Here is a 13859-nt window from a genome sequence, read left to right as displayed (position 1 = left end):
TGAATAACAAGATGTGCCAGTGTAATTGATTTCTATGCTAACAAAAAATGACTAGCCAAAACAAGTGGCTGCCTGCATTAAAAGTGACGGGAACCGTGTTTGTAAAGAGGATTATTATGTGTAATATGTCCAGACCTTTCAACACAATTTAATGCAAATTGCCTTGTGCTGACAGCACTCAGGGAGACACAGGCTCAAGAAAAAAATCCTCAGTAAAGCATTAGGTCCATCATACAACATCTGTTCAGTGCCTGTACTGAAACATTTAAAAATATGCCACATGCGATCATCATGTTCCGTGCTGTTTTAACAATTGTCATTCGGTTGTACAGTCCTTGAGTGTTGCTGAGAAAAGACACATTTTTGTTGAAACTTTTCATCGTGCACTCATCAGGAGCAATTTGCAAGAATACCAACTTAAGGAGGGAAAAACCAACATTAGTGCTTCATAAGAGGAGAGTGCTGATAAGTCCTTAGTTGGTAGGATTAGGGAAAACCCTAAGGCTTTCTATAGGTATGTTAGGAATAAAAGAATGACTAGGGAAGGAATAGGTCCAATCAAGGATAGTAATGGGAAGTTGCGTGTGGAGGCTGAAGAGATTGGGGAGGCACTGAATGAATACTTTTCGTCAGTATTCACTCAGGAACAGGACATTGTTGTCGATATGAATACTGAGGCACGAATAAGTAGAATGGATGGCTTTGAGATATGTAGAGAAGAGGTGTTGGAAATTCTGGCAAGGGTGAAAATAGATAAGTCCCCTGGGCCTGATGGCATTTATCCTAGGATTCTCTGGGAAGCAAGGGAGGAGATTGCAGAGCCATTGGCCTTGATTTTTGTGTCCTCTTTGTCGACAGGAGTAGTGCCAGAGGACTGGAGGCTAGCAAACGTGGTTCCCTTGTTCAAGAAGGGGAGTAGGGATAATCCTAGTAACTATAGGCCAGTGAGTCTCACTTCTGTTGTGGGCAAAGTCTTAGAGAGAATTGTAAGGGATAGGATTTATGCACATCTGGATAAGAATGATGTGATCAAGGATAGTCAGCATGGTTTTGTGAAGGGCAGGTCGTGCCTCACAAACCTTATTGAATTCTTTGAGAAGGTGACTAAGGAGGTAGATGAGGGGAAAGCGGTAGATGTGGTATATATGGATTTTAGTAAGGCGTTTGATAAGGTCCCCCATGGTAGGCTACTGCAGAAAATACAGAGATATGGCATAGAGGGTCAGTTGGAGGTTTGGATTAGGAATTGGCTCTCTGGAAGAAGACAGAGGGTAGTAGTTGATGGCAAAGGTTCATCTTGGAGTGCCGTCACTAGCGGTGTTCCGCAAGGATCTGTTTTGGGACCATTGCTGTTTGTCATTTTTATAAATGACCTGGAGGAAGGGTTAGAAGGTTGGGTGAGCAAGTTTGCGGATGATACGAAAGTCGGAGGAGTTGTAGACAGTGAGGAAGGATATGGCAGGTTACAGCGGGATATAGAGAAGCTGCAGAGCTGGGCAGAAAGGTGGCAAATGGAGTTCAATGTAGCTAAGTGTGAAGTGATTCACTTTGGTAAGAGTAATAAAAAGATGGATTACTGGGCTAATGGTAGACTACTTGGTAGTGTGGAAGAGCAGAGGGATCTTGGTGTCCATGTACACAGATCTCTGAAAGTTGCCACCCAGGTAAATAGTGCAGTGAAGAAGGCATATGGCGTACTGGCTTTTATTGGTAGAGGAATTGAGTTCCGGAGTCCTGAGGTCATGCTGCAGTTGTATAAGACTCTGGTGCGGCCGCATCTGGAATATTGTGTGCAGTTTTGGTCGCCATACTATAGGAAGGATGTGGAGGCACTGGAACGGGTGCAGAGGAAGTTTACCAGGATGTTGCCTGGTATGGTAGGAAAATCCTATGAGGAAAGGCTGAGGCACTTGGGGTTGTTTTCATTGGAGAAAAGAAGGTTTAGGGGTGATTTGATAGAGGTGTACAAGATGATTAGGGGGTTAGATAGGGTTGACAGTGAGAACCTTTTTCCACGTATGGAGTCAGCTATTACAAGGGGGCATAGCTTTAAATTAAGGGGGGGTAGATATAGGACTGATGTTAGGGGTAGGTTCTTCACTCAGCGAGTCGTAAGTTCATGGAATGCCCTGCCAGTAGCAGTAGTGGACTTTCCCTCTTTATGGGTATTTAAGCGGGCATTGGATAGGTATATGGAGGATAGTGGGTTAGTGTAGGTTAGGTGGGCTTTGATCGGCGCAACATCGAGGGCTGAAGGGCCTGTACTGCACTGTATTCTTCTATGTTCTATGTTCTAAGTTTGTAAGTGAATTCTGATTGGTCGAGGCATTGCCCTGGTGAATGCACCTATTCATGCTGATTAACATTTAACTGCAATGATTTGTTTAAATTTTAAACCAGGCAGGTTGTCTCTGACTGGGCAGGGCACTGCCCTGAGAAATGAATTGGCAAATGACTGTTGCCTATTTGACAAGCTGGAGTATTTGGAAAGGATTAAAATACAGAAATAGAGTCATACAGAAGTACAGCACAGAAACACATTCTCTGGTTCAACTCGTCCATGCTGACCAGATATCCTAAATTAATCTAGTTCCATTTGTCAGACTTGGGCCATATCCCCTATTCATACACCCATCCAGATGCCTTTTAAATGCTGTAATTGTACCAGCTTCCACCACTTTCTCTGGCAGCTCATTCCATACATGCACCACCCTCTGCATGAAAAAGTTGGCCTTAGGTCCCTTTTGTATCTTTTCCTTCTCATCCTAAAGCTATGCCCTCCAGTTCTGGACTCCCCCATTCAAGGTCCAGGGCAAAGACCTTGGCTATTTCCCCTATCCATCTCTCTCATGATTTTATAAACCTATATAAGGTCACCCCTCAGCCTCCAATGCTCCAGGGAAAACAGCCCCAGCCTGTTCAGCCTCTCCCTGTAACTCAAACCCTCCAATCCTGGCAACATCCTTGTAAATCTTTTCTGAACCCTTTCAAGTTTCACAACATCCTTCCTATAGGAGGAAGACCCAGAACTGCACACAATATTCCAAAAGTGGCCTAACCAATGCCCTGTACAGCCGCAACATGACCTCCCAACTCCTATACTTGATGCTCTGGCCAATAAAGGAAAGCATACCAAACGCCTTCTTCACTATCCTATCTACCTGCAACTCCACTTTCAAGGAACTATGAACCTGCACTCCAAGGTCTCTTTGTTCAGCAACATTCCTAGGACCTTACCATTAAGAAGAGAAAACAATTTGAAGAGTTTAAGAATTTTAAGAATTAGCGACAGCATAAGCGTGGCTGGCTTCTTTCTGTGAGCCTATCACATGATGACAGTCAGCACCAGAGTAAATGACCCAGAAGATTATTTGTTGCATTATCATTCCCTGTGTTAGAAGGTAAGACTGAGCAACAAGAAGGTAGAGTGGTTCAATTTTGAAAAGAACGATCATAGAGGAGATCTTGAAGATGTGAATAAGGCCTAGTGGAGCATCCATCGCCCACAGATTTCCCTTCAAGATACAAACCATCCTGACTTTGAAATATATCTCTGTTCCTTCAGTGTTGCTGGATCAAAATCCTGGAACTCCCTCCCTAAGGGCATTGTGGGTCCACCCACAGCCCAAGGACAGCAGTGGTTCAAAAAGGCATCTCATTACCACCTTCTCGAGGGCAACTAGGGATGTGCAATAATGCAGACTCAGCCATGAAAGAATAAAAAGACAATTAATGGGATAGAGAAAGTTAACCCAGAGGTATATTACGAGATACATGGAGATAATAGGATAAAATGATTTAGTTCAAATTTGGGAAAAGGATGTTTAGGATTAGGATTGATGTTCAGAATTAATTCTTAAGAAAATGATAAACAATTACAACAAAAGATCTTTGAAAGTATCGTTGAAGGAACTGAAGAAGCAGCAAGATTTCATCCTGGTGGGATTAAATCTAGGTAAAGAAGAGCCTTTCTGTGCAAAGTGACCCCATATTTATATTACAGGTGGATAATAAATAGACAACAATAGAATGTCTTTAACCTACTGAGGTAGTCAACCGTGTTGCTTGGACTACTGCCACAAATCACCTCTTCCGCATCCAGTGAGGACCAGGCACTCAGTGTTGCCTCAGTAATGGCAAACTGCTCAGCAACACCTATTTTTAAAGAAATAGACTGTATGAGCCAATGTACGGTGAAGGAAAAGAATATCAACATCAAGACTAACAATAACCAAACCAATTATAACTGGCCCAGCACCCACAGAAAATTAATACCAATCAATTGGATCCCATTTATACAATAGTCTGAATCTAATCTAAAGGGGAAATAGTCAAAATGAAAGAAACAAACCTCTAATTGGAAACTGGTGCAGGATCTCACTGTAGTTGAATATATAATTAATTTCCTGGGGTTTCCACAGGTTGCGAAAGGCAGGAACCTGGTATGGACTTTGTAGAGTTTTAATACTGACACTTGTTGTGATTACTATTTGCAAGATGCAAATCTGCCCCTGATAAAACTATTCCATTGGTAAATGCATTAGATTTGCTCTGTCTGCCTCTAGTCTAAAAGATCCCTCAAAACCTCTTCTTGTTGTCTTCTGTGACTCTTCCAATCTCTGTTTGCTGTCCAAATCTTCTCCTCATTCCAAGGTCACAGAATTAGTTTAGATTAGATTACTTACAGCGTGGAAACAGGCCCTTCGGCCCAACAAGTCCACACCGACCCGCCGAAGCGCACCCATTCCCCTACATTTACCCTGCACCTAACACTACGGGCAATTTAGCATGGCCAATTCACCTAACCTGCACATTTTTGGACTGTGGGAGGAAACCGGAGCACCCGGAGGAAACCCACGCAGACACGGGGAGAATTTGCAAACTCCACACAGTCAGTCGACTGGGATGGGAATTGAACCCGGGTCTCTGGCGCTGTGAGGCAGCAGTGCTAACCACTGTGCCACCGTGCCGCCCTGAATTGTTATAGTACTGAAGGTGGCCATTTGGCCCAATGTTCCTGCACCTCCAAATGAGCATCATTACTAAGTGGAGTCTTCCCAGTCTTTCCCTGTAACCCTGCACATTGTTTCTGTTTAAATAATCATCAAATTATAAGGGACATAGATAGGATGAACAGCCAAGGTCTTTTCCCTGGGGTAGTGGAGTCCAAAGCTAGAAGTCAAAGGTTTAAGGTGAGAGGGGAAAGACTTAAAAGGGACCTATGGGGCAACTTTTTCATGCAGAGGGTAGTGCGTGTATGGAGAGAGCTGCCAGAGAAAATGGTGGAGGCTGGTACAGTCACAACATTTAAAAGGCATCTGGATGGGTTTATGATTAGGAAGGGTTTACAGGGATATGGGTCAAATGCTGGCAAATGGAACTAGATTAATTGAGGATATCTGATCAGCATGGATGAGTTGGACCAAAGGGTCTTTTTCCATGCTATACAGCTCTGCGACTCTATAACACACTCCTGAACAGTTCAGTTGAACACATTTCCAGGCAGAGATCCAAGTCTGAGCTAACGGCTTTGAGACAAGTTCTTTCTCTGACATCAAATTTACCTCTTTGACAAGCCACTTTAAGTCTGTAACCTCTTGTCCTTGTTCCTTTTATGAGCAGGAAGTGCCTTGGAACATTTTGGAATATTACAGCAGGAATTTTCAATGACCTTTAGCAGCTTTAATGTAGTAAGTGATCCTAGGTGCCTCACAGGTCAATGATGAAGCAACATGTGACACTCAGCCACATGAGGAGATATAAGATCAGATTACTAGAAGATTTGTCAAAGGAATAAGTTTTAAGGAGCAGCTTAAAGGAAGGAAAATGCGGTAGAGAATATTCTAGAGATTCAGTATCAAGAGGCTGAAGACATGGCCACCAAAGGTGGGAGTGATTAAAATTGGGGCTATGCAGCAAAAGGCTGGAACGTGAGTATTGGAAATACCTCAAAAGATTGTAAGATTGGAGATTACAGATATAGGGAGGACAAGGTCATGGAGGGATTTAAAATAAAGTACAAATTTTAACTTAAGTGCCTGGCCAGAAACCAGAAATAAGCACAAGGAGGGTGAAGAGGGCTGAGTTAAGAACAGGTCGCAGAGCTCCTAAGTTCTAGAAGGTGGACAGTAAGAGAGCAGGCTTTGGAATGATTGATTCCAGTGGTTCCATACGCTGAATAAGGGTTCCAGTAGCAGATGGAGATAGGCCCAGAGCTAGCTAATGTTCTGGAATCGAAGTTGGGTCCCTTGTGAGATATAAAAACATCCTCACTTTTCCTCCATACTTGTGAAGTATGTACTATTGTACAGGTCTCAGTAATAGTGATGAGAATGATTTTAAAATCATTGGAAAGCAATTAAAGCTCTAACAATCTAAAAAGCATCTGAAATCAAACTCATAATCTGGGTCAAAAAACCCAAATGGAAAGACTGCATTCTTTAAAGGATCTGTGAGATTTGTAAACAAACAAGAAACTGTTTGTTACTCGCATCAATAGCTTTTGGAAACAGGCAGCCTTAGTGATGGCACTAATATGAGTTCAACTTGGAATCAAATGCGCATCATAGTTGCAAAGACACTGGTTAGTTTTAACCTGTCGCTACACAGACAGATGGAGACAGTGGTCAGGGAATGGAGTTTGTGGCAGAGACTTGGTCTGGGCTTGTGTCTCCCCAGTATTCATTTTCTGGTTTAACTCATCGAGTGTATTTATGGAATAAGTGAATTTCCAACCATGGGCTGGTGAGGCACAATTTCTTAGTGTCTGTGCCCCCTGAGCAGCAAGAGAACAGGTGTCTCCCCTTTTGGAAGTGCAAATTGTTATTGTCGCTGCTTATTCATAAGGAGTCACTAGGGGGAACCAATGAACCATCAACTGCCCTCGACATTCCTAAATCCAATTTATATACAGCCTTCAGCAATGCCACAAAGACACAGCAACTTTTGTGGTAAATCACAATGTAAATTGTCCTCAAGTATTTTCTGACCTTTTTTTGCTTTTCAGTGCTGGGAGACCATTCTTCATTCCTTGTTCTGCTGGGGCTTTGTTCATTGACCAGCATTTCTACTGGAACTGCTGGGCCTCTCTGACTGTGGTGGGATTTCCAGAATCCACCCGATCCAGGAGATCTTCTGTCGTCTCAATTATCTAAACATTATTGGTGAGCTCTCTGAAATCCTTCAGGAAGTTAAGCCAATTGTTGTCATATGACAACAGCTTCAGAGCTTCTGCCATTTTGGAGATAATTTATCTTCTCAGTGGTTGGCACTGTTGTCTTATAGCACCAGGGATCGGGTTCGATTCTAGTCTTGGGCGACTGTTTGTGTGGATTTTGCGTGTTCTCCTGTGTCTGTGTAGGTTTCCTATGGGTGGTCCTGTTTCCTCCCTCAATCCAAAGAAGTGCAAGTTAGGTGGATTGGCCATGCTAAATTGCCCATGATGTCCAGGGATGTGCAGGCAAGGTGGGTTAGCCATGCAGGATGGGGAGTTGATTCTGGGTGGGATGCTCATGAGAGGGTTGGTGTGGACTTGCTGGGTCGAATGACCTGCTTTCACACTGTAGGGACTCTATGATTCAAAATGCAGTTGATCTATCGTTGCACGTTTTTTGGCTTTCAGGATTTTAATTCATTGGATGTCAATCTTTAATTATTTCAATGTCCCTGCCAACACAAGAGCTGCACTATTGAATATCAGGAACAGAATTTTCGCTCCATTTTTCTGCACAAAAAGCCACAGTCCAATTTATTTTTGGAGGATATTCAATTTTGCTCCATGCCCTTTTGCCCTTGTCAGTTTGTGGGCTGAGTCTGCGAAATACTCAGACTTCCCCATTGAGACTGAGATTCCCAGTTTAAATGGAGGACAGAAATCAGATTTCTTTTCCTGTACTATTTTCATTTATTGATCCAAGAGCTATTGAAGTGAGTAACTGAACATATCTTTGTTGCAGTTGCTTGTTTGTTTACAAACCTCATAGGTGCTTTAAAGAACGCAGTCTTTCTATTGGGTTTTTTGACCCAGATTATGAGTTTGATTTCAGATGTTTTGTAGATTGTTAGAGCTTTAATTGTTTTCCAATGATTTTAAAATCATTCTCATCACTATTACTGAGACCTGTACAATAGTACATACTTCACAAGTATGGAGGAAAAGTGAGGATGTATATATATCACACAAGGGACCCAACTTCGATTCCAATCTCAGGCGACGGTCTATGTGGAGTTTGTACATTCTCCCCATGTCTGTGTGGGTTTCCTCTGGTTGATCCAGTTTCCCACCACAGTGCAAAGATGTGCAGGTTAAATGGATTGGCCATGATAAATTGCCCCATCGTGTCCAGGGATGTGCAAGATTGGGGGATTGGCCATGGGGAAGGCATGGTTACAGGGATAGGGTAGGGATGTGAGTACAGATGAGATACTTTATGGAGGGTCAGTGTGGACTTGATGGGCCAAGTGACCTGGTTCCATACTGTAGGGTTTCTATGAATCTATGACTCTGTGATATAGTCACTGTATAGAGAATGTGAAGATGACCTACAGAATGTACATGGGTACAGGTGGGAGTGTGTGGACATCTAAACCATCTTTCCTCAATGTTGGGAGCTGGACTGCAGAGCTGGAGGACAGAGGCAGGCCTTTTGACCAGTTTACCTCACGCACTCCTTCAGAACTCGCAAAATACACAGGCGACCCACACAGACTAAAATCCCACGTAAGCTCACAATGGATTGGCTATGCATTCTGCCAACTATGAACGTGCACCTTGCGGCCTTTCCAGAGTCCAGGTGAAAACGTAGCCTCACCTGTAAATTCCTGCCGGAAATCGAGTAGATGTGGAAATTGGTGGAGATGTGACGGAAACCTTCAGCTCAAATTTGACCCTGAAATATCTGGAGTGTGGCTGAAAAGCAGCATTATCTTTTATATAGAACATGGAACTGTACAGCATAGTACAGGCCCTTTGGCCCATAATGTTGTGCCAAGCATTTATCTTAATCTAAGATGAACCCAACCTACACACGTCTCAATTTACTGCTTGTCCAGCAGTTGTTTAAATGTCCCTAATGTCTCTGACTTTACTACCACCGCTGGCAGTACATTCCACGCACCCACCACTCTCTGCTTAAAGAACCTACCACTGACATCTCAGGACAGCCATTTCTGCCCTGGGGAAAAGTCTGTGGCTATCTCCTCTATCTATGCCTTTCATTACCTTGTACACCTCTATCAAGTCACCTCTTTCTTCTTTCTTCTCTCCTGTGTGAAAAGTCATAGCTCACTCAACCTCTCTTCATAAGACGAGCCCTCCATTCCAGGCAGCGTCCAGGTAAATCTGCCCTGCACTCTCTCTAAAGCATCTGCACCTTTCTGATTATGAGGTGACCAGAACCAGACACAATATTCCAAGTATGGCTTCACAGATCTGCAGCAAAACCTCATGGTTCTTAAACTCAATCCCCCTGTTAATAAAAGCCAAAATACCATACACCTTCTTAACAATCCAATTAACTTGGATGGCAACCTTGAGGGATCTATGTACATGGACCCCAAGATCCCACTGTTCCTCCACACTGCCAAGAATCCTGTCTTTAACCCTGTATTCAGCATTCAAAATCAACCCTCCAAAATGTATCGCTTCACATTTATCCAGGTTGAACTCCTGATGGGTTTCCAAAAATGGAGCTTCTGCGTGGTTGTGTTTAGGAGCACTTTATTTTTCCATTTTGAAGTAATAATTGTGAGCTGGAAAGCACAGAAGTAAACGCCTCGAACTTTCTCACTTCTATCTGGTATAGACAGAGTTTGAATATCAACATTTTAACACAGAACATCACTGGCTTACCATATGATTAGATTACTTACAGTGTGGAAATAGGCCCTTCAGCCCAACAAGTCCACACCGACCCACCGAAGCGCAACCCACCCAGACCCATTCCCCTACACCTAACACTATGGGCAATTTAGCATGGCCAATTCACCTAACCTGCACACTTTTTTGGACTGTGGGAGGAAATCTACACAGCCACAGGGAGAACGTGCAAACTCCACACAGTCAGTCGCCTGAGGCGGGAATTGAACCCGGATCTCTGGCGCTGTGAGGCAGCAGTGCTAACCACTGCCCCACCGTGCTGCCCACATGCTAAAATTCAGATCACTGGATTAAGAGTGAATCAAAATTGAAACTGTATAGCAACATGATAATTTGATTTGATTTGATTTATTATTGTCACATGTACTGAGATAAAGTGAAAAGTATTGTTTTGTATGCTATCCAGATAACGGATATATACACACTGGGGAACCTCAATTATCCGAACGAGATGGGCAGGTACTATTTTGTTTGGATAATCAATTATTTGGTTAATTGATTAAGTGCCTTTCCTCTGGGACTTGGAGTCTTTAACGTTTGCTCCCCGTTTAGGAGACTGCAGCAGCACTCAGCACGCGAGCCGCGTCCCCAACACTGCCCACTGCCCCCGACCCCAGGTTCCACCTCTGCCCTATACAGGACAATGTTGGAGAGATTATCTGGGGAAGCGGGGTGGGTGGGGTGGGGTGGGGGGGGGGGGGGGGGGTTAGCGTACACCCTGTAGAACTCCAGGGAAAGTGTGGAGAGAGAGAGAGAGAGGGCGGGAGGTCAGTCATTTGGAGACAGTGCCTGTTTAATCACTGCAAACAAAACACACGATCGCTGTTGGAAACACGTCTTTGATGTACTGTTTCTATCGGGACCTCCAGATCTCCTTCGGATAATCCGATTTTCGGATAATTAGTATTCTGGTAATCGAGGTTCCTCTGTATTATATATATTCACATATATACATAAATATATGTGTGTGTGTGTACATCAGATTTACGTCAGTTTTAAATTCTTTGACCATCTCATGGATTGCTACTTGAAAACACAGTGAAACAATGGACGATCCCATCCCCATTGAGTAGATATTTGGCTTGGAACCCCAGTGTTTCTGATTGCTTTGCGCCTTGTGTAGGACATCGTATTGAACGCAGTTTCATTCCTGCCCATCTTACCTGCTGCAAAACGAGCTTCCTTCAGCTCATCGGTGAGATTGGAATAGTGGACGTCATCCATCGAACATGTGTTAGAGCCTCTGCCATGGGCACCCCAACCCTTCCATTCTATTAGGTGAGCCACCCGGCCACGTGCCATTGCTGTTGGCTTTGTAATGTGATCTTTGACTGTCTGAACCAGACCTGCAATGGAAAATCAGTATCACATTTTGCTGCTATGGTGAATTTAATCTATTGGTTTCACTACATGCGCAAGAAGGTAAATATCTTAATTGTTAAAAGGTGAAGATTACAAATGAGATTTAAAGGATGAATTCCTCACTCACAATCCATCAATTACAACCCCTTTATTACATTTCCATTTAACTTCCTTCTTTTGTCATTCCCACACTTTTTAATAAAAATATCTGAAATTTGGAACAATCAACCTTTTTGTGACCAATATTCATGTTGCAGTAATGTTGGCTACCAACAGATTAATTTTCTTTGTGGAGAACTTAGAAGAGAATAGGAATCAGTACAGCACATTCCAAAGGAATAGCAATGGGGTCAAAATTACGACAGTAAAATAAAATGGCTTATAATTATAGAGCAATAAATCGCGCTATCATTCTCCCAACAGCCAAACTATGTTCAGACAATGACCTACTTTCTCAGTGTGGTACTGCAATGTCTGTGTGGAATATGTCCTTAAGTCAGGAGTGAGGTTTGAGACAGAGCCATTAGAAATAATAACTTGTCTGATATTTACTGCTATTGGGTACAGTTTGTTGCCACTCTGCAGAGTCAGAGACTTACCCTTGAAGTGTAATTTCTTTTTTACTCATTCATGGGATGAGGGTGACGCTGGCTGTGCTAATGTTTATTGCCTATCCTGAATTGCCCAGAGGGCAGTTAAGAGTCAACTACACTGCTAAAAGTCTGGAGTCACATGTAGACCTGGTAAGGATAGTAGTTTCTTTCCTTAAGGGACATTAGTGAAACACAGATGGGCTTTCCCAACAATTGACAGTGGACTTGCAGTCATCATTAGACTCTTAATTCCAGACTTTTTAAAATTTAATTCAAATTCCACCTTCTGCCATGGCAAAATTTGAACCCAGGTCCCCAGAACATTACCTGGGTCTCTGGATTAACAGTCCAGTAATTATACCACTAGGCCATCATCGCCCCTAAACAATCAAGTGTTAATGGAGCTATTTTGCTCAACCCAGAGATGACACTAAATGCAAATTGTTTAGATGATATGTATCACTTTAAAAATTAATCCTAGAAAGGATCCATTTCTTACAGTTGGGTGAATGTAAGTAACTTAGTAACAGGCAGGCTGGTGACTTGTTTCCCGTGGGCTGTTTCGAGTGAGCGCTGCATGGATGTGGGGTCCATTGTCATGGAGATGTCAGATGAGCAGAATGAATGTGGTTGAGATTTATACACAGGGCTGAAGCTCTGAGATCAGCCAGTGATTCAAAATTTAGGGAAGGGGGTAGCATTTTTGTTATAAATCTACATTTTGAATTCATGTTGGATTTTGGAAAAGTTTGGGCTGTGAAGGACATCTTTCTCCCTTTTGATCTATGATAGAACTAGACACACCATTCCTCTGCAGAATGGTTACATATAATACAAAACTAAAAAGACGTGGGTAAAATGTGTGGAATTTGTGCTAGGGTTCAAGGCTTTCCTACTGCAGCTGGTATTGACACTGTTTCCTGAATGTCACAGCACTTACAACTGCAGCTGCTCAATATGGAGATGGCACTTGGCTGCTAATTGTCGGTTAACTTCCTTCTCTGTATATTTGCAATGGAGATTTAAATGGTTTCCGTCAATTGATTGCCAATTCATTTTACATGAGTCCCAGTTAATTCTTCTTCAGCCATGAAAAACCAATGCTACTCCTTCTGAACTACTTTGCTGTTTTGAGAACTGAAAATGTGTTGCTGGAAAAGCGCAGCCTGTCAGGCAGCATCCAAGGAACAGGAGAATCGACATTTCGGGCATCAGCCCTTCTTCAGGCTCATGCCCGAAACGTCGATTCTCCTGCTCCTTGGATGCTGCCTGACCTGCTGCGCTTTTCCAGCCACACATTTTCAGCTCTGATCTCTAGCATCTGCAGTCCTCACTTTCTCCTGCTGTTTTGAGAATGTAACTTTTAAACGTCCTGCGATTTACATAGGAAAGAACTGAAACCAACATTTTAATTCTAAAAGATTTGGAGATGCCAGTGTTGGACTGGGGTGTACAAAGTTAAAATGACTCAGCGCCGGGTTATAGTCCAACAGGTTTAATTGGAAGCACTAGCTTTCAAAGCGCTGCTCCTTTATCAGGTAGTTGTGGAATACACAATTTTAAGTCTTACAATTGTGTACTCCACAATCACCTGATGAAGGAGCAGCGCTCCGAAAGCTAGTGCTTCCAAAGAAACCTGTTGGACTATAACCTGGTGTTGTGTGATTTTTAACTTTGTCCACCCCAGTCCAACACCAGCACCTCCAAAGCAGTGCTGTATTGAATATTCAGCAGAAGTGTATTAAATTGAAAGCCAGAGCTGGGATGGCATGTACAAACTGTGCAAATTAATTAAGGTAGAGAGATCATAAAGATTTATCAAGCTGATGGTGTCAAAACAGGATAGTTAGGAAGATATTACAGATACAGAACACTGTGGCATGTAGCACATGTACCTTAATTTGTTGGTACAGTTCTGGATTACTTGTTACTTTGGTTAGACTCTCAGCATGCGAGTCTTCTACTTGTCATGTTATTCCGGTCATTTAGTTCATCTCCAACACCACCTTATTTTTAATTTTTTGTAA

General features: G+C 42.8%; 1 protein-coding gene across 4 annotated transcripts in view; it reads right to left on the bottom strand.

Moving 5' to 3' along the window:
- fam131c (family with sequence similarity 131 member C) overlaps positions 1 to 13859 on the bottom strand; it is a 96401-nt gene that overhangs the window by 2539 nt on the left and 80003 nt on the right. For all 4 annotated transcript variants that reach the window (XM_072586557.1, XM_072586555.1, XM_072586556.1 and 1 more), the window contains 2 exons: positions 11041 to 11223; positions 4045 to 4155 (listed from right to left, as the gene is read on the bottom strand). In XM_072586557.1, the coding sequence (XP_072442658.1) occupies positions 4045 to 4155; positions 11041 to 11223 (294 nt within the window). The remainder of the gene's footprint in view (positions 1 to 4044; positions 4156 to 11040; positions 11224 to 13859) is intronic.

The sequence above is a fragment of the Chiloscyllium punctatum genome, chromosome 16, assembly GCF_047496795.1.
Source record: "Chiloscyllium punctatum isolate Juve2018m chromosome 16, sChiPun1.3, whole genome shotgun sequence".
Lineage (NCBI taxonomy): Eukaryota > Metazoa > Chordata > Chondrichthyes > Orectolobiformes > Hemiscylliidae > Chiloscyllium > Chiloscyllium punctatum.
This window is presented reverse-complemented; position numbering and strand designations above follow the sequence as displayed.